We start from the raw sequence: 21,895 nt of genomic DNA, 5'->3' as shown, positions 1-21,895 counted from the left end.
AGCTAAGGAAGTCTCTACATATCAATGCTAGTCTCTAGACCTGTACATCTCCTCTGCATTCTCTCCGGTGCTTTCTATAATGCAGTGACCAGAATTGTACACTATGTTCTGACTGTGCCTTAAATGGTGTTCTATAGGCAGGTACCGTTTGTTGCACATCTAGAACCATCTCTGTGCTCTTATACAAGTCACAACTCAAGGCAAACATCCTGTATGCCTTCTAATACACTTTTTAAAACCTTCAAGCAACTGTGTATTGACAACTCAAAATCTCTGCATTTCTTCCCTTGCCTAATGTAATGTCCCCAGATGCATTAACTTAAACGTTTTAAATTCTATTTGCCCACTTTTGAAACCACTTGACTAGTCCACTATTATCCTGCTGCTGCTTAGAACTCTTCTCAATAAAGGTTTTGTCTGGCAGACCTCCTTATCATTGCCCACTAACATTTGAAAAAAAAAGCACTGGATCTAGAATGAATTCCAGTGGCCTCTCGCCACTGGAATTCTGATTCCTGCCCTTTGCTGTCTCCCACTGAACCACTTTTAAACTGCCTTTACATTTTCCTCAGAACCACTGAGTTATTACTTTTCTGATCAATTGGTTACATGTGACTTTATCAAGTACCATGTTGAAATTTCAATAATTGAAAAGTCTCATCCCCTTACAAGATGCTCTAAGTTTTAATGTAAAAAAAATCTAAACTTATCTGTATTTTGCAATTAATCTTATATCTTTTCAATTACATCTAAATTATGCACATCTTATTTCTTTTAAATCTTTCTGGTGTAGCTTCTGTGAAAATTCTTCAATCCAATGTTTGAAAAACCTCGATGATGCTTGTCTAGTTCAGAAATCATGCATGTCCTACAGAGGGCGCTGCCCTGAAATAAATGCCAGTTAGTTACCTCTACTTACAGGAAAAGTATCTGCATTTGCACCAAAAGTACTGCAGACACTGAAAATTTGTGGATTGGTGAATACTTGGAGTTCCATTTACTTAGAATACTTAGTGTTCCATTTTGGCCACCTCATCATAGGAAGGATGTGGAAGCTTGAGTGGGTGAAGAGGAGACTTATCAGGATGCTGTCTGGATTAGAGAATATATCTTATGAGAATAGGTTAAGCGATCTAGGGCTTTTCTCTTTAGAGTAAAATTGGATGAGGAGATGGACAAGCTAATAGAGGCACAGAATGCACAGCCAGAGACTCTTTCCCGGAGCAGCAATGGCTTATACAAGGGGGCATAATCTGAAAGTGATTGGAGGAAAGTATTAATGGGGATGTCAGAGGTAGATTTTATTTGTTTTAGTACATGAACAGTTGTGGGTGTGTGGAGCTACCAGGGTGGTGGTAGAAGCAAATATATCAGAGACTCTTAAATCGGCACGTGGATGAAAAAAAACGGAGAACTATGTGGGATGGAGCATTAGATTGATATTGCAGTAATGTTAAAAAGTCCTCACAACATTGTGGGCCTAAAGGCCTGTATTGCACTGTATTGTTCTAAGTCAGGCAGCATCCATGGATAGAGAAACTAAGTGAAACTTTGGAGTAAAAACCACTTAGACAAAGAGAGCCAGAACAATGACATTATCCCTGACAGGACGAGGTTAGGCTTGTCCTGGAGATAAGCTGGAAAGAAATTGAGTTTTGCTCAACAATTTGCTTAAGATCAGAGGAGAAACAGAAATCACTGAGGGGGAACAGATATTAGAGACAGACAGAATTCCCTTTGGAAAGCAGATCACAGCTTCTTCACAGTTAGCAATTCCATTTTCTTTTGGATTCAGTCACTTCTCTTTCAAGAATATCAACCTTGAAGGTGCTCTGCTCTGCAAAGGAATTCTGTCCATTTATCTTGTCTTGCTAAATCCCTTGTTTTCAACAAAGTATTGACCAAAACTTGCCTTTACAGCTCATCTCCAGGACTACTAATCTCACCCTATTAGTGATCGTTTATTTGAACTATCCATTCTCTGACACTCTCAGTAGTTTGATACTAACTTTGTTTCTCTCCTTCCCTGTTTTAATGAAGAGGATTTGATTCAAAGCAATCTCCATTTCTCTTTCCATAGCTGCTGACTGACTGGCTGAGCAATTCAATTCACAAAATTTTGATTATTAGACAGCTGCTGGTATACACAAACCACTATGCTTCATGTGCTAACACAAAATCAGGCTCAATTAAAAAAGCACAAATTAAACAAGTAATTTGCTAACAAGATCAATCAACCAAAGTAGAGAACAAGATTAAATATAGCATTTCAACAGTTAATCCTTTTACCACTAGAATACTTATTTCACCCATTTATAAATTAATTTGATATGGCTGAAGATTTGAAAATGTACTGCCATCTGCTGCTTGTAAACATTACTGACAAAAATAGAAATAAAAATCTAAATGCCAGCTTCCATAGGGATTGTAAACTTAAGACATTGGGGGGGGGGGGAAATCACATCAAAGTATAATCATTTACTTTAAAATAAAAGTTTTAGTTGTTAGAATAAATTATATCTCCTTTATTGTTTTCAGGTCACCTAAAATCAACTTAAGAATCTAATTCAGAAGTAGTTATTTCTGCAGCTCATTTCTGAGTATTTTGGAAAAAAAAGAACTATCTTATTTTGGAAATAAAATTAACTTTGAGGATTTTTTATTAATAAAACTGATAATATTACCAATAAATTGCATACTTATGAAATGCTTTTGGAATAACAGTAAGAAGCATGGGTTGCATCTTATTATTATGATCCAAGTTACTTCAAATACATTTCAGAGAGATGCTTTCAATTTACTTCTTCGCGAATCAGGATGGTTAAGAATTAAAATATCATGAAAACCCCTATTACTGAGCTCAATATTACACAGGTGATTGTAATGATTGAAAAAAATTCCTGCATTTGATGGATAACAATCCAGTAAGGAATTCATGACGTTCCTCACTCCTGATCACAACTATGATATTTTGTATTATGATTATTCATCTTTATAATGCAACCCAGGGATTTATCCACCTACTCAAGTAGATAAAAAAATATATAACTGTGGTTTGAGTAGGCAGCAACAGTGGGACTGCAGTTAGTAAATGATGAGGAAAGTGAACAACAGGAAAATAATTTCTGCCTTTTAACTATATAAATTACAAGCCCATGTACATTATTGTTGTTGTCAAAGTTACTTAAAATGCATATCGCAAGCATGCACGCTATTCTCAATTTGAATAACTTTGCAGGTATATTGCTCAATCTGATATTGCTTTCTTTGAGAGAGACAAGACCACTCAATTCGCCATCCAAACACATTGCTTGCCCACATTAATCCTGACTGATACAGTGGGCCAACCAAACTGATCCTCCACTTTTGCGTGGCCCTGCTGCAATGTGGTTATCAGCAGTCACCAGATCTCAGCACCTGCTTCGATCACCAGGATAACCTTTGAGAGGTTGCTGTTGTTAAAGATTCCTGAATTGTTTCCTCTGATAACTGCTTAAAGCTGTTACGCAAACATGAGGAAATCTGCAGATGCTGGAATTTCAAGCAACACACATAAAAATTGCTTGTGAACGCAGCAGGCCAGGCAGCGTCTCGAGGAAGAGGTACAGTCGACGTTTCGGGCCGAGACCCTTCGTCAGGACTAACTGAAAGAAGAGATAGTAAGAGATTTGAAAGTGGGAGGGGGAGATCTGAAATGATAGGAGAAGACAGGAGGGGGAGGGATGGAGCTAAGAGCTGGAAAGTTGATTGGCAAAAGGGATATGAGAGGATCATGGGACAGGAGGCCTAGGGAGAAAGAAAGGGGGAGGGGGGAAGCTCAGAGGATGAGTAAGGAGTATAGTGAGAGGGACAGAGGGAGAAAAAGGAGAGAGAAAAAAATTATTAATAATAATAAAAGATAAATAAATAACGGATGGGGTAGGAAGGGGAGGTGGGGCATTAACGGAAGTTAGAGAAGTCAATGTTCATGCCATCAGGTTGGAGGCTACCCAGATAGAATATAAGGTGTTGTTCCTCCAATCTGAGTGTGGCTTCATCTTTACAGTAGAGGAGGCCATGGATAGACATATCAGAATGGGAATGGGACGTGGAATTAAAATGTGTGTCTACTGGGAGATCCTGCTTTCTCTGGCGGACAGAGCATAGGTGTTCAGCGAAACGGTCTCCCAGCCTGCGCCCAGTCTCGCCAAGTATATAGAAGGCTGCATCGGGAGCACCGGACGCAGTACATCATCCCAGCTGTTCAATTAGTTTTAAAATTTAAAAAATTAAAACTGAAATAAACACTTTAACATTGAAATAAACCAAATAAAAATTGAATAGTGCACTTACCTACAGATCAGTGATTTCATTCAATTATGCTAACTGCACTAGCAGCTGTAAGGTCAGATGCAAGGGCATTCAGTTGCAAATTCAATAAATCAGTTCTCTACCAGGTGACTTTGGGGGGATGAGACCAGCAACATGACAAGATGTCAGATGTGCTGGCATCTTACTCCTGCGTTTGTCTCTAACAAGCATGTTTCAAACCACAAGTGACACACATTGACATGCAAGGAGAACTTTGGCAGCAGTTCTTTACAAAAGCACTAGCCAGAGGCAAGTATGATTTGAAAGACAGACTGGATTTTTAAATGGTTTGAGAAAGAATCAGCAGTTATGTTACTGACATTATGATCATCCAAAGACTATGTCATAGTTGTAACTACTGTCTCTGATTTCTGGATGAAGGAAGGAGAAAGAACTATACTCAACTCCAAGACTTGAATGTTTGAACTGAATGGCTTGCAGGTTTATGCAGTTACACTATATTTCTGGACAAGTTGCTTTTCGAAAATCAATGCAACGATGTAATAAATGCAGCAGAGTTCAAATGATGTTCTTTCTTCCTTATTTCAGCAAAGGGGCCCATTCTTCTTTCAGGTCTATGCTCTCACCTTGCAGAGCAATCCTATCAGACCCACTCCTACTTTCCTAGTTCTCCATAGATCATATTCTCCTTCGTCATTCAACTCTTCTTTGATTCATTTTGCCACGACCTCCACTAAAGCATGGTTTTGCAGTAAAACTAATTAACCAACATTTTTATTCACTGTAACTATTTTTCCTTCAATTATTATGTTATTTCTTCATAGAGAGCACTGCTGGAAATGGGCCCTCACTGAGTTTAAAGGAACATGGAAACTGCTTCAGTGAGCCACATGTCAAACCATCAGATACCAAATTATCAGGGTTTTACTTGTAAAACTGAATAACCATTAATAGATTAAATATAAAAAAATTACATTTTCCACTTTGGCAAGTGTTGTCTAGATTCTGCAGTTGTGGCAATGACAAAACCATCTGTGTTCACTGTCATTATACCATGAAATTGACATAATTTAGGCGCAGACATTTTTAAACAGTACCTCCAAAATTACTGTTGATGATTCAGTAATCCACAATCTATGCTGTCTCCCACCACACTTGAGAGAAATACATTTAAGTGATGGGAATTTCAGCATGTGAACTAGTTTCACTGCAGAATATCCTGACAATTCTTTATAGGAGGCTTAAGTGAGATGCCGAGGGTACACTAAACTATATTTACAGCTTAGTAAACTCATGGGCCTAAAAAAGCTAATTTCATATATATTTACCTCGATGGGTACCTTTCTCATAAATCAACTGAGTGCTGGTGCATGGACATACCAGTATTAAATGTAGTGAATGAAAAAGCTACAGCATTAAATATTCCAAGTAATGTTACTTTCTCCTATTTTTTTTAACCTAGGACTGCCATTGGCTACTGCATTCTAAAATAGCATTCATGATTTTGACAATCATTTATTGTAATGTTTCTCATATTCCTGGAGACCATGGGAATTCTGCAGATGCTGATCCATTTCAACTCAATATAAAATAAATGGTTTAAAGTGAAAACAACAGGAACTGTCAGGCAACACACATCAAAGTTGCTGGTGAACGCAGCAGGCCAGGCAGCATCTCTAGGAAGAGGTACAGTTGACGTTTCAGGCCAAGACCCTTCGTCAGGACTGTGTGGTCTCGGCCTGAAACGTCGACTGTACCTCTTCCTAGAGATGCTGCCTGGCCTGCTGCTGCGTTCACCAGCAACTTTGATGTGTGTTGCTTGAATTTCCAGCATCTGCAGAATTCCTGTTGTTTGCCTTTTTAAAAACAACAAAAACTGTGTTTTGTTGGCGTTACGAATACAGTATTAAATAATAGCAAAGATCCTTTATTTACCACAAAGCAGAAATATGCTTCATTAACAAATAATGTAACTTTGCCTTGAAGTGGTTGCAGCAGCCACGTTTGTGCACTCCTGCACAAGATGTACCAATAACCACAGTTATTAGTGACTACTTCACCAAATTTGAAAAAATTGTGAAATTTAATCATTAGAGATGCCAGAATAAAATGGTGGTGTACATCGTATCTGAATGGCATTATCTCATGTTTGTTTAGCTGTTACAATTGGAATTTTTTTTTGTGTTAGTTTCAGAATCTACAGAAATAGCATTTGTAAATAATCCAAGCTTAGTAGCTCCCTCCACCCCCCCCCACCAGATAACTTATATAAAGAAACAAGTTCAATGTTATCAAAAACTTTGGGAGCAAAGAGTGAAATTAAGGTGATTAAAGTTAGGTTCAAATTAACTTTACCTAAGTAAAATACTTTGAAGCTGGAAATGTGAATAAAAACTGAAATCCTCTGGTCAGGCAACACCAGTGCACATTTCCCCAGTGACGTTGACAAAGCACATTCTGTATTTACTGTTTTTATTTTAAATTTAAATATACTAAAACAGTTATAGATATACGCTGTGCGTCAGACAGAGAAAACAATAGCTTGAAGCATTCATCTTTGTTCATTCAAGGTAGAATATTGTACATGAATAGTAATGGTGTAGTGGAACTTAGAATAAATAATTGTACTGCCCTTATATTATTTTGATTGCAACAGTATCAACAGTGTCAAATCACAATTACTACAGAAGGTTATGGCAGAAAATTAAGAGTACTGCTTGCTTGCACGAGTACTGGAGCAATTAGCTACGTCTAAACGTTATATATGATTGCTTAGCTCAGAATCCATCTTCACTCTGAACCCAATCTTTGATGGGCTACTTCCATCCAGCTGAGGAGATATTCATCCAACTAACTAAAATTTAATTAAAAATACAAAAAAAATACTCACTGCTTGTGTTGACAGCATTTCATTGATACTGTGATCATACTGTTCTGCAAGTATGGCTAGTTTCCTTGTCTGTTCATCCTTCAGTCGCTTGAGCACAGCCTTGTGTTCACTCTTAGGAGTAGTTTCCAACAGGTGGTTGCGAAGTGCCTTGTACTGCCGTGTCTGTATCTTGCAAGTGTCCTGGAATTGCTTCTTGATTTGCAACTCTTTTGACTACAAAATGTACAAAGTTGTTTTACAGATTTCATCCCAGAGGTCAACATTTTTAAGTTTCTACAGAACAGAATTTCCAGCTTTTATGTTGAGGAATTTCTTTAGACACAGGGTGGTGAATCTGTGGAGTTTTTTGATTAATAAGGCTATCAAAGGTTACAGGGAGAAGGCAGGAGAATGGGGTTGAGAGGGATAATAATAAATCATTCATGATGGGACGGTGGTGGGTTAATTCTGCTATGTCATATGGACCTATGGTCTATGTCTGAACTTGTGTAGTCTCTTCAATTTATGGAGAATTGATGAGTAATACTCGATCCTTATATTTTGCTATTCAAAACATTTAAAATTTCAGAAAATAAAAATATGGAACATACAAGTCAGCTCAAACGTACTGTGTGCAGTGTGCAATGTAGTTTCTTTTGGACATGCATGAATATCTTTTTTCTACAGTGGCAGAACTGGTAGCAGAGAACATGAAGTGATTTGGTTATCTTGGAGAAGAGAGGCCTGAGAAGGCAGGGAAATTTGAATTTCAACAATCATTTTAGGCTTGTGATATAGGCTTTCGGATGCATTCATACATCTCCTGGTGGTAAGTTCAAAGCAAACCTACAGTGGTGTGGCAAAGGGCTAAATCAGACTGAAATCATCAAGTGGATAACCTGCAAGCAGTTCCAGGTATTGAAGTCCATGATGATGGACCAAATAAGCTGAGTTTCCCTTTAACTTGTGCAAAGGGTGATTTCATATGAAGTGAGAAAATCACAGGCTCCACATAAAATATGCTAAGTGTACTCTTTAAGTGAGTGCTGTTCAAATGTGAGAGAATGCTCTCTGAAACCACAATGTCATTCTCTGGTGACTCGGCACCAAATGAAGGCCAGTTGATGTGGCTTCTATTCCACTGTACATCAACAAAAGCTTTTGTAGGAAACAACAGGATTGCTATCCCCCAGCTTTCAATTCATGTGAATCACCTCTCCTCATATAGTTTGTTGTTTGAGCATGTAGATTTGTAATCATGTCAAAATTAAAAACTTAAAAGGTATGTAATACACTTCCCATTCACAAAAATCACAAGATATTTCATCGCTGACCATCACTCATATTCTTCTTTCAATAGAGACTTGTTTATTGTAGTTAAATGCCTGTCAAGAATTGGCATGCAGGAAATGACAATGATCAGCAAATGTTAAGTATGAACCCCTTTGTTGGGGCTTTTTATTTACTATATTTTCAGAGGAGAGCATGCTAACTTCAATAATCCTACAGTGCTAATGCAAACATTAAGGGAATACTTGGTTTAATACTTGAATTTTGAGGATATTAATAAAACAATGTGAAGATGAATCATAGGTTAAAAAAAATATGGAGGGCTACAATAAAATTGCAGAATGTATCATTAACTTCCTAAGGCTTAAGTATTTTCATGTGCAACCATTTCACAACCTCATTTCTCCAAACAATAAGGAGAAGAGTTGAAAAATGTAACCCAGGTTTTTTTTTAAACATTTATAAAATTGATTACTGCAACCCTGAATGTGGAAACCATGAAGGCCCACCCAGGTGATACCGTCAATCAAGCTTAAGCACTCGAGATAAGCGATGCTTAATATCAAACTTAGCATACAAGTAACCAAATATTGTATGATTGAGCACACATAATCATAATTAAAACAATATTAAGAGGTTCAGTTGATTAAATTTACAAGTTAGTATAAAATTAATGCTGACTGTCTGAAAGCTAAAGCATTATTTAGGTAGTAATGTACAATGTTTACAACCACCTTTCTCAGAGGAGAAAAAGATGCTTCCAGTTTTGTACACCATCAGACCAAGCAACTGAAGAGTGAAATTACAGTGACCTGAGAACAGGTTACTGTCACCTTTTTAGATGGAAGATACTCAAAGCCAGTGAGGAAATGCAAAACTATAGCAACACAAAGAGTTGGAGGGGCTCAGCAGGTCAGGCAGCATCTATGGAAATTAATAAACAGTCAACGTTTCATGGATGCTGTCTCACCCGTTGGATTCCTCCAGCATTTTGTGCATGTTATTCTGGATTTCTAGCACCTGCCAAATCCCTTGTGTTTAAGACAAAATATTTTATATTCACCCATACCTTCAGACTCTTGGGCTGCTGTCGCACTTCCATTCCATGTTTACGCCGCAGCTCCCGCTCTCGACGTTTGTTGTACTCCAGTTGATTGGTGAGCTCAGTCTGGTGCTGCAGTCTAATGAGCTCACTGCGCATACGCTGTATGGTATTGAGGTGGCGGAATTCCAGCTCCTGCATGGATTCATGATGGCGCAGTAACATTGCATGTTCCAGATCTTTTTGTGTTTGCTTCTTGTTCAGCTCCTAAGGAAGATAATAATACTTGAGGGGCAACCACCTACTATGAGGTACAACAATAAACATAATTTCCATTTGCTATTGATAAAAGATCATTTTAAAGTTCTAGCTATCTCTCCTTCTATGGATGCCAACTGGCACAAATATTACAGCTGAAACAAATGCCTGAAATATTTAGTTTTCCTGTATAATAGACAATCTGTCTTTGCTGTAAACGTATCAGTACTGTAACAGAACTGCACAAGCCTACTTCAAATTCAGTTCATTATCTACAAACTACTGCTGATGAGCAGATGATTATCTACAGTATAACAAGATGTTTGATATATGAAGACTGAACATGATTAAATTGAAATATTTACTGTTATAAACACTGCCAATTTAAATGTACCTCTCGCACTAGATCCTGTTCAAGGTTATGACGTGAAAGCAACATTCTCCGCTTGAAACGTCGACATTCCAGTTCTAGATATTGGCGCTGGCGCCGCAGTAAATTAGCTTCTTCTTCAGCCTGAAAATGTTGGAAATTTTCCTTCTGCTTAGACAACCATTCTTGTTTTTCCTTCTTTGGGGTACTCTGATTTTCACTCAATTCCTGTCAAATATAAAAATAATTTTGTCATATTCTTGAAAAATTACTGTGCAATCTCGTTTTACTTTCACCATCACTAGAACACCATCTGGCCTCTCAAGCTTGCCTTGTCATTCATTATTAATCTAACCCAGGCCTCAACTTTTCCTCTGTGACAGATTGCTGTCGCTCTCAATACCTCAAATGTTCAAAAAATTACCTATTTCCACTTAAAATGAGCTAGCCTCCACAATTCTCAGGAGCAGAGAATTTCAGAGATTCATCGTCCTCTGCTGGAAATTTCCAAATACCTCAGTTTTAAATGACTGGCTCTTTACTGTGAAACAACGTGCTCTCGTTTGAGATAAGACTATAAGACACAGAAACAGAATTTGGCTGTTCGGCCCATTGAATCTCTTATGAGGGAACATCTATAAAAATATAGGTTAGCTATTTAAAACACTTGAGGAAATTAGCTGAAATTTTTACTGACTGTTGAGAGTCTTTTGAGCAGCAGAGGTTTTGAATATTTCTCAGTTAAATAGATCATGGTAAGGAGGTGAAAGGTTATTGATGGAAGATGTGAATGTGAAGTTGAGGCTAGAATTAGATCAGTCAGTCTTTGTGAATGATAATGCAGGGTTGATGGACAAGTTGCCTGTTGGTCTATTCCTGCACCTAAATTGGAAGGTACGTTGAAGTTATGCTATGACGCACATAGCAGCTTCATGAGCGCTACCCTCCAGACACTGACTCTAGAAAGTACATACCTGAATTCCTGCAGCTGTATATCTGGCTCTGGCCATATGCTGTTATGCCAGGGACCTGCCATGAACCCTAGCTCTACCTGCTAGTGTGGTGGAACCTGGCACAAACTACTGTCCTCAGCTAGTCAATCAATTGGTCACCCTATGAAGGCTTGTATTGGGCAGTTAGAAATATGCAGTCAGCTACTCACTGCTGAAAATACAGGGTTAAAGGATGCCCCCCATTGTTGGGTACTAGCAGTGACTGCTTCAGATGTTGACAGACCACTTAGATCCAATGAATTCCCTCATTGCCTCCTGCCGGATATAACAGAACATGTCTTTCTCCTTTCTTTATTTAGCTGCCTAGCTCTCCCCAACCCAAAAATATCTCTAAGGTGATACACTTCTATTGATCTAATCAGCACCTTCATTTATAGTCTCTCCACAATGACCCATAGCAACTGCCAGAAGAATGCCAGTGGACAATACAGTGTGTGCCAAGACCCTAACACCCAGGTTCCTGGCACAACAGCACAGAGCAATGGAGTGGACAAGAGCTCATGCCAGGTTTCTGCTAAAGAACTGTCAGTAATCCAGTACTATATAAAATGCTATATTGGTCCCTTTTAACAATGACTCTATTTGTGCTCTCATTCCTGGGAGTCTATGTGTGTGCTAAGCAATGATTCCAGTGTAAAGCAAGTGCTGTGTACAAGAAAATATAGTACAGAATTAACAGTTACCTCATTCTGGTGATGTTATGTGGAGTAGTCTATTCAGGTATAGATTAACTGAAGCACATATTTTAGCAAGACGATGATAAAGAATTTGGCAGACTCAGTTTTTGAAGTTTGAAAAGCAAGTCATTATTTGCAGATCAGACCCAAGAAGATGACATTTTTTAAAAATCCTATAATCCTAGCAGAATGGAAATATTGTGGAAGGGGAGGGGTGGAATTATTGGTTTAAGTTAAGCATCTATACAGATATGCAGCACATGGTTATAATATACTTCACCGTTTTAGAAGATGGCAGAGAAATTTTCCCTGATTAAAAATTAAAGCATTAAAAATATCTCACAGAAAATATGTAGAGAATGGTGCAGCAACTAATACATGGGATATACACAGATGCATCTCAGCCTTGTCACCCTTGCTTTGGAAGCATTATTAAACTTGCACTTCTTAAGTGATATTAAAAATGGTGCTCTGAAAACCAGAAGCAACATAACTACAATCAATGCTGAAGGTGCAATATGGCTGTAACCAGTGCTGAGAAGTTAATAAATAATTACTGAAAATCTGGGAGGGATCTCTCACTGTAAACATTAGATCTAATCGTGATTTTTCCAGCTTAGAAACTTTTCTGCACCTCTAACAGATACACTGCAGCATCATTATCACTGATAAAAATACAACTGAATACAAGCCAAGGAGGAAAAGAACAAGTCATGTGAAATCCTGCACAGATTACGTAGCTTCCACACCAGGACCATCAGACTCAAAAACAGTTACTTTCCCCAAACAGCAAAGTTGATCAACACCTCCACCTCCACTAACCCCCTCTCCACATCTATGAATTCCTCAAAATTCAAGAAAAAAAATACAGCAGGTTACAGGCCAAGTAAATGAGCAAAATAAGTCATGTGAAAACATGCACAGGTCAAAATAAATTGCAGCACTTCTATTAATTTTTTGGAAGGTATCTTTGTACTGCAAGTAACATCAAAGTACAGGTATAAATAATTTTACCACAGCTTGTAGCAGCGTTTCAAAGGAAAATAGGAGATAATTCATGTGCTATAAAGCAACATCATTACAGTTAATGGTAAATAAAATTTGGAGATCATGCAGACAAATGATCCACAGTCAAGACTGATTTTGTGTACATATTACTTAATAAATGCTACAATATTACAATACATTTACATTGCTAGATAAAGCACTGTACATTGCTTTAAGAACTCATTCATAATCGAGAGTACCCAACAACTTTAAGTAAGCATTCATTCATTGTTAAGAAAGTAATGAAATTACTTTTACCTCTTTTAATTGTTCTTTACGTAGTTTGTATTCTCTTTTTTGGGATTCCAGGAAGCTGCTCAATTCCTTCTTCTGCTGTGCCTGTATATGCTGTTGAAATTTCTTTTCTTCAGTAGAAACTGCTTTGGTCTAACAATATAAAATATTTGAAATTAACACAATTTAAAATTAATCACGAGACATGAGCATTGCTAGAAACACTAGCATTTATTCCCATCCACAAATACTTTTGAAATAATAGCAGAGAGTCATCTTGAACTACTCCAACTTATGCAAAATGGCACTTGCAAAGTGATGTGTAGAATACCAGCTGTTAATCTCCTTCCCTGAAGGACAAGAGTGAACCATATAGATTATTAGCCATAATCTAAGAGTTTCATTATCACTAATGCTACTAACCTGTTATTGCTATACTTAACTTAAAATTCAAAGGTTCCCCCGGTAAAATTTTAACAAGCACCGCTGAAATTTTGACGTTTGTAGATTATTTGCCAGGTTACAATAGTACATAGTAGTAAAGTTAAAGAAAATTGGAACAGCACCCATCTTCTTGGGCGACATCTTAAACCCTGTGTTGTTAAACTGGATGGATGCATCAACATGAAAATAAAAAAAAACCTACAGCATAATTAAGGAAATGCCATATGACAATTGTTGTAAACTAATTCTTCTCCTGCTTTCTATTACCAACATCCACTTTGCTCCATGCTTCCCAGAAATTTGCACTTTTCACAGCAAGCTCCCAGATTATTAAACACTCCAGCAGAATTCCCACCAATTAAACTCAAATTCTGTTTTTCCTGAATTATGAAGACCAGTTCCTTGTCAATTAACTGCAAAACTCATAAGCAATACAAGACCATAATTTAAGTTTTATTTTCTTTTGTGATGCTTACAATGAAATAATAGGTCAATCCATGCCTGGTTGTCAAGTGAAGCGACAACCAACATTCATCACAAGCTCATCCTAGGCTTGTTTTGCGGTTGCTCGAGTCCAAATGGTCAGGTACTGATGCCTTCAGAATAACATCCAGCCCAAACTGACCTAATATAATGAAAGCCTACAAATCGGCTGTGTCAACTGGCACACTGAGTGACATCCCTAACGTCACTGAAAATTGTTGAAATTCCAAATACAGTGCTAAAATGAACTTTGGTGATGCAGCAGTTAAAATAAGCTCCCAGCACACCTGTGATGATATGAAACTGTCAAATATGCAGACAGCAAGTTTAGACAGCTTAAAATTGCAAGAACCAGTCTAGCATGCAGAAAACTGGCATTCCATTCCATGTATACTATGCATCACTTGCTGGCAATACAAGAAAACTGGCTTTGTGCCATTAGTGAGATGATTATCTCAGCTGTTCATCACCCTAACCTCCACCCTCAGTTCATGAAAGGATACATACAAACATAAATTAGACTACTAGAGAGAAAACTAGTAACAGATTAAGAAAACTAAGTAGTCAAATTTACTAGTGCAAAAATTATAAATGATTGAGAGGTGTGCAGAGCTACATTCATAAAACTGTAAAACATAAATCATGAAAGATGTAACTGCTTTTGTGCCATTTCCATACTAAACTCTTGCAATGCTTTTTTTTACTTTTATATCACCCCCCCTCCCATCAACGCCAGACCCACCAGACAAAAACAGTTACTTTCCCCAAACAGATCCTCCACCCACTAAGCCACCACACCAGACACCCACCACCAATACTTTATCATTTTCTATCAAAGTCACCTTATGCACAGACACCCCTGTGCCAAGCATCACTTTACGGAGATACAATCAAAGTACATAAGCTCTCATGTATTTGCATTTATTGTGTTTTTTTAATTGGGTTCTTTATCTTATTGTTTTTTTTGTGCTGCATTGAATCCAGAGTAACAATCATTTTGTTCTCCTTTACACTTGTACACTGGAAATGGCATTAAAAATCTTGAACCTTGATTCTTAATGTACAATGCCTCCCACTTTCACATGCTCAATCCTTTAAGAGCTTTCCTATTCCTCTATTTCTACAATCACTTTAAGCCAGTTGAAAATTTTGCTTCTTTCTTTGCTTTACTTGGCCATTGAGTAATATACTGTCAAACTATCTTCCTAAACCTCTACTTCAGATACCATTGATTATCCTATCCACCCATATCATCATCTTCAAATACTTTCTCTTCTCCTCATCTGCCCATCACCTCTCTCTGGTTCCCCTCCTCCTTCCCTTTCATCCATGGTCCCACTGTCAGATTCCTCCTTCTTCTTCAGCCCTTTACTTACTTCACTCTCACCCCAACCCACCTACCCTGTTCTCCTGGTCTCACCTATCACCTGCCAGCTTGTACTCCTTCCCCCTCCCCTCACACTTTACTATCCTGGCTTCTGCACCCCTCCTTTCCAGTCCTAATGAAGGGCCTTGGCCTGAAACATTGACTATTTTATTCCCCTCTGTACATCCTGCTTGACCTGCTGAGTTCATTCAGCATTATGTGTGTTGCTCAAAAATTATTTGTCACGTTTTGTTTAAGGTGTTTTTGTTTGCTTGATTACATTGATTTTTTTTTCCTGTTTCAAAACTGTTGGTTGACTTGTCTGGCATATAGTGCAGAAATCACCTCCAATTAAATTTTTTTAAAATTACAGATGTCATAAACTCTTTATATTTCTGATATTGTTTGCTGAAACACTTTTTTTAAAGAGAAGACTTCAATTCCTGAACATTTCTTCCACCACACTCTGGCAACTACAGAATGAATGAATTTTTTCATAGCCATGTGAATTCACCTTACCATTATTTTTTCAAGCAGCTGATCACCTAATCAGTGTGAGTAACCACAGCCACCATAACACCACCAGATGTTGAAACATACTTGTAAGTAGTGTTTTTGCCACACTTACACACAAGTTATGACTAGCTCTGAAACATAAATCACTGCTAGTGTATACTTGCAATGTTTTAATCCCCTAATCTCAGTTCAATACTACATACACAGTTATTTAATTTTTAAAAAAGTGATAAGAGTGAATGTATAAACCAGGCACCTTCAGTTTGGTAGCAAAGTGATTGTGTTACTGGATTAGCAATGCAAAGATCTTAACTTATTATTTGGAGACTTTGATTCCTATCACTCTTTTCCAGCAGCAGAATTTAAATGTTATTGTCAACAATTGCTGCACGAGTTGAAAGGGTGGTTAAGATAGCTTATGGAGTGTTGTCTTCATTGGTCAGTGGATTGAGTTCAAGAGCCACAAGGCTATACTGTAGCTCTAGAAAACTCTTGTTAGATCACATATGCAGTATTGTGTTCAATTCTGGTCGCCTCATTATAGATGGATGTGGAAGCTTGAGAGAGTGCAGGGGAGATTTACTACGATGCTGCCTGAATTAGAGAGCTTGTCTTATGAGGTATTTAATAGAATGGAGAGTCAACATCTTTTTCCTAGGGTGGATATGGCTAATATAAGAGGGCATAATTTTAAGGTGTTTGGAGGAAAGATAAGGGGGAGATGGCAGAGGTAGGATTTGTTTAAAAAATATAATACATAAAATGTACTGCCGAAGTGCTGGTCGAGGCGGATACATTAAGGAAATTTAAGATACTCTTGTATAGACACATGGATGAAAGAAAAATGGAGGGTTATGTAGGAGAGACAGATTGATCTTGGAATAACTTAAAAGGTCAGCACAACATTGTGGACCAAGGGCTGTAATGTTCTATGTTCTAATAACAACTGGGAGCTATGAGACTGCTGCAAAAACTCATTACATCCTTCACATGAAACAAATTGTCCATCCTTACATGACACTACATGTATTACAATGTAAACATTCTTAAATGCCTTCTAAAATGGTCTAGAAACCAGTCAGTTGAAGGCTATTAAATACTGCCCTAAAAGCAAACACCTTTAACAAATAAACATGATTTAACAAATAAAGTTAATCTACTCTGTAATTAATTTGGTCAAAGTACCTCAATTCACAACAACAATCCACAGTTGCAAATCTATTACTTATGAATAATACCTCTTTTTCCATAATACCAAGATGTTTCTTAATGAGTTTCTCCATCTCTGCAGCAAAACTGTTGCGCTGTGTTTCGAGCTCCTTATCAAGTCGCAGTCGATGCTCATCCATCTCTGCTTTTAGTTTGTTTTCCAGTGCCATTAGTTGCTTCTGATGCTGACGTCGCATGCGCTTGTAGCCAGACATCTGCTCTCGAAGCTCAGAATCTTGTTCATGCTCTTGAATTTGCCTTGTGACCTGTTCAACAGAATTACAAAGTAAGATTCCAACTTACAACCCGTGAACCACTATGAAATCACTGATCACACTAAGATTCTACAGACTAACAAGAAATGTTGCCATGGCGGTAACCAGTATTTATTTTACACAAGTTTAAGATACAGTTATTAAGCCATAGATTTAGGTCGTAGGATTTGAAAAGTGGAAGCAGGGATGGGACATTCAGACCCTCGTAACTACTCTTTCATTCAATAAGATCACAACTGTCTTTGTCCAAGCGCCACTGTCCTACACTAAACCCATACACCTAGATTCCTGTAATATGCAAAAAACAATCCAACTGACTTCCATAAGTCACCCGCATAGTGAATTCTGAAAATTTGATACATATCAACTGCACATCCATTCTGCCAAGATCCTTAAGAGTTTTCTATGTTTCAATGAACCTGTTTCAAAGAAGACCTCTCTGTCTTTGCCAGCTAAATCTTACAGGACAAACCGGGTATTTCACAAATCAGTTTGGTTAACCCATGCAGCACTCTAAAACAAATGTAGCATGCATGGGTAGGGCCTGGCCTGCACATACCATTCCAGATACAGTCTCACCCAGGCTCTGTATAAGCAAGCAAGATTTCTCTATACTTCTGTTCAAACCTCTTGCATTAAAGGAAATCACATCAACTGACTTTGTAATTGAGTGCTGAACTTTCAATAATTAATATATAAGGGTGTTCAGGCACCTCTGAAAACTAACAGCATTTTTTGTCTGCAACCTTTTAAAAACCCAGTTTTCTAGCTTTTCTACCAAAGTGGATGACCTTACATTTTTCCACATTATATTCTATCTGCCATAACCTTGACCATTCACCTAGCATGATTGTATCCTGCAAAGCCACTCTGCATCTTCTTCACAGTCCACACTGCCACCCAGCTTAACATATTCAAATATGGATATACTGCACTGAATCTCCTCACACAAAGAAGTAGATCACGAAGAGCTGCACCCAAGCACTTACCACGAACATCTAACTTGAAAGTGACCCATTTATTCCTGCTATTTTCTGTACATTAACCAATCTTTTCCCCAAGCCTCAAGATAGTGTGTTCTAAATTTAAAGATTTAGGGAGGAGATTGCTGAGCCACTGGCGATGATCTTTGCATCATCAATGGGTACAGGAGAGGTTCTGAAGGATTGAAGGGTTGTGGATGTTGTTCCATTATTCAAGAAAGAGAGTAGATAGCCCAGGAAATTATAGACCAGTGAGTCTTACCTCAGTGGTTGGTAAGTTGATGGAGAAGATTCTGAAAGGCAGGATTTATGAACATTTGAAGAGGCATGATTAGGAATAGTCAGCATGGCTTTGTCAAAGGTAGGTCATGCCTTACGAGCCTGTTTGAATTTTTTGAGAATGCGACTAAACACATTGATGAAGGTAGAGCAGTAGATGTAGTATAGATGGATTTCAGCAAGGCATTTCACAAGGTAGCCCATGAAAGGCTTATTGAGAAAGTAAGGAGGCATGGGATCCAAGGGGAAATTGCTTTGTGGATCCAGAACTGGCCTGCCCACAGAAGGAAAAGAGTGGTTGTAGACGGGTCATATTCTGCATGGAGGTTGGTCACCAGTGGTGTGCTTCAGGGCTCTGTTCTGGGACCCCTATTCGTGATTTTTATAAATAACTTGGATGAAGAAGTGGAGGGATGGGTTAGAAAATTTGCTGATGACACAAAGGTTGGAGGTGTTGTGGATAGTGTGGAGGGCTGTCAATGGTTACAGCTGGACATTGAAAGGATGCAAAACTGGGCTGAGAAGTGGCAGATGGAGTTCAACCCAGATAAGTGTGAGGTGGTTCATTTTGGTAGGTCAAATATGATAAGAGAATACAGTATTAATGGTAAGACTCTTGGCAGTGTGGAGGAACAGAGGGATCTCGGGGTCCACGTCCACATGACACTCAAAGCTTTTATGCAGGTTGACTCTTTGGTTAAGAAGGCATACGGTGCATTGGCCTTCATCAACTTTGGGATTGAGCTTAGGAGCCGAGAAGTAATGTTGCAGCTACATAGGACCCTGATCAGACCCCATTTGGCGTACTGTGCTCAGTTCTAGTCGCCTCACTACAGGAAGGATATGGAAACCATAGAAAGGGTGCAGAGGAGATTTACAAGAATGTTGCCTAGATTGGGGAGCATGCCTTATGAGAATATGTTGAGTGAACTTGGCCTTTTTTCCTTGGAATGACGGAGGATGACAGGTGACCAGGTAGAGGTGTATAAGATGATGAGAGGCATTGATCGTGTGGATAGTCAGAAGCTTTTTCCCAGGGCTGAAATGGCTAGCACAAGAGAGCACAGTTTTAAGGTGCTTGGAAGTAGGCACAGAGGAGAAGCAGAGAGTGGTGAATGCCTGGAATGGGCTGCCAGCGACGGTGGTGGAGGCGGATACGATATGGTCTCTTAAGAGACTCAGAAAAATAGAGGGCTATGGGTAACCTTAGGTAATTTCTCAGGTAATGACATGTTCGGCACAGCTTTGTGGGCCGAGGGGCCTGTATTGTGTTGTAGGTTTTTGATGTTTCAAGTCTATGTTTCTATCTTCTGTGTGGTACCTGAATAAAGGCCTTATGAAAATCCAAATGTACATTAACTGGCTCACTCTTGCCTATTCCACCAATTGCAACCTTAAAAATTCTCCTTTCATAAATCCATGACTTTCTTTAATCCCATTTTTCACACGCCGTTACCACTGCGCTAGATACCAGGCTATAGGTCCTAATTTATTTTACTTTACATTATTAAATAATGGGGTTACATTTTTGGAAGACGACCTCAAGATGAAGATCACCAGATCCAGGGAATTTATGGCCGATAATTTTTCCAAAATTATTTTCTTTAAACTAGTGTTCAATTATTTGATCTCATTTAACTATACAGATTTGAACACGGTTCAGATAGCAATACATGTTTCTGTTTTCCACTTGAATCCTACTCGTAACTAAGCAGAACTTCCTTCTTTATCCTATCTATTTTATTTCAGTGGCTGTTGTTGACATGGAAAGTGCCTTTCCTTCTAACTCTAAATTTCCTTACAGGCCTGAGGAGATGCTTTTAACCCTGGAACTAAGCAGGCAATAATTTTCATAACTTACATTCATGGATGCAGAGAATAGCATCTATCCCTCTTATCATCCCCTATTAACACTACATCACTCTTCATTTCCATAAATTGAATGGCCCTGTCTAACATTGTGCTTTGGTTAGTTCTGCCATCCATCTGGAAGTGCCTGTTCCTATCCAGTCATTTTTTCAGTTATATAAAAGACACAAAAGTTGAAGTTCCTGCAATGCTATTTTCTACATCCCTAAAGCTGCCTCACTTGTAATCATGCTCTTCTGTACCACTTAACTAAGTAATTATACTATCCAAAATCTAAGCTATCTGACTGCCACCTGTAAGTTAAAGGTCCAGCTAACTAACTGCTCCTTGATGCAATATAATAATTGAATCTCTGGCTCCAGCTCACCAGCCTTGAACAGAAGGTTCTTCAACTGTACACACTTACTGGGGATGTGATACTATAGATTCCAATGAATTTCATCACCTGCCACATACTCCAGCTGCAACACATTACCTACCGTGCCTAAGCGCCTTGCAATATGTAACTTAATCCATCTGAAACATTGCCCCCATCTCCAAATCCACATTATGTAGACAATGCACTCACAGAATGCTTAACTTTTAGTTGGCACTACAATTTTATATTTCTAAGTTTGACTTTCTGTCCACTTGGCTTCAATTAATTAGTTTCATTTGGTAACCCAGTTAACTCATTTAACACCATAATTCAAAACTTTAAAACTTTAAGATTGTCGGAAATTAATTGTAAATCAATGCACAACTAATACATTTTTAAAATAAATATAAACTCAATCCCTTACTTTTCGTAGTCCATATTCTTGGACACTAGGCAAAAAATGGATACCTAATTTGCTACAAGTTCCCAGTTTAACCATTAAGATTTATCTCTTTGTATTAAATTACCTCTACTGCATTCTATTAAAAATTAATTTGGTGGGTAATTTAAAATTCTCAATTAGTAAAATTAATTCAAAGAATTGCGAGACAAGCAATTACACAGCAAACAAAACAGGATGTAGTGGTTATCCACTGACTTTTTAACTAGTTTTCTTAAATTGGGGAAGGAGTCCTTAGGATTCATCTTTTTGACTTGAAATTTCATACACACTTGTATTTGGATTGTACAATCTATTACCTTGTACAGTCTATTACCCAATTTACAGAGATGCATCAATACTGATCAATCAGCTGCAGTGATAAATGTTATTCGTCTAACATCTAACAAATTTTAATCATTTTTTCTCCAGATTATTTTAAAGGAAAGTTAGGTCTTTCTGAAAACAAAATATTTTGGCAAAATTAATTTACAAAAAAGACAAGTCGTAGGATGGGATAAACTAAAGTGCATATTGGATGACTGTTTTTAATGTGTATTTTG

The 21,895-nt window shown here is 38.0% G+C and overlaps 1 protein-coding gene across 4 annotated transcripts in view; it reads right to left on the bottom strand.

Moving 5' to 3' along the window:
* Positions 1 to 21,895, bottom strand: part of taok1a (TAO kinase 1a) — a 160,010-nt gene that overhangs the window by 9,823 nt on the left and 128,292 nt on the right. For all 4 annotated transcript variants that reach the window (XM_072243752.1, XM_072243753.1, XM_072243755.1 and 1 more), the window contains exons 14-18: positions 17,159 to 17,395; positions 13,136 to 13,264; positions 10,165 to 10,368; positions 9,540 to 9,779; positions 7,202 to 7,414 (exon numbers count right to left, since the gene is read on the bottom strand). In XM_072243752.1, the coding sequence (XP_072099853.1) occupies positions 7,202 to 7,414; positions 9,540 to 9,779; positions 10,165 to 10,368; positions 13,136 to 13,264; positions 17,159 to 17,395 (1,023 nt within the window). The remainder of the gene's footprint in view (positions 1 to 7,201; positions 7,415 to 9,539; positions 9,780 to 10,164; positions 10,369 to 13,135; positions 13,265 to 17,158; positions 17,396 to 21,895) is intronic.

This window comes from Mobula birostris, chromosome 25, assembly GCF_030028105.1.
Source record: "Mobula birostris isolate sMobBir1 chromosome 25, sMobBir1.hap1, whole genome shotgun sequence".
NCBI lineage: Eukaryota > Metazoa > Chordata > Chondrichthyes > Myliobatiformes > Myliobatidae > Mobula > Mobula birostris.
Note: the sequence above shows the minus strand (reverse complement) of the source record. Positions and strands in the feature narration are given on the sequence as shown.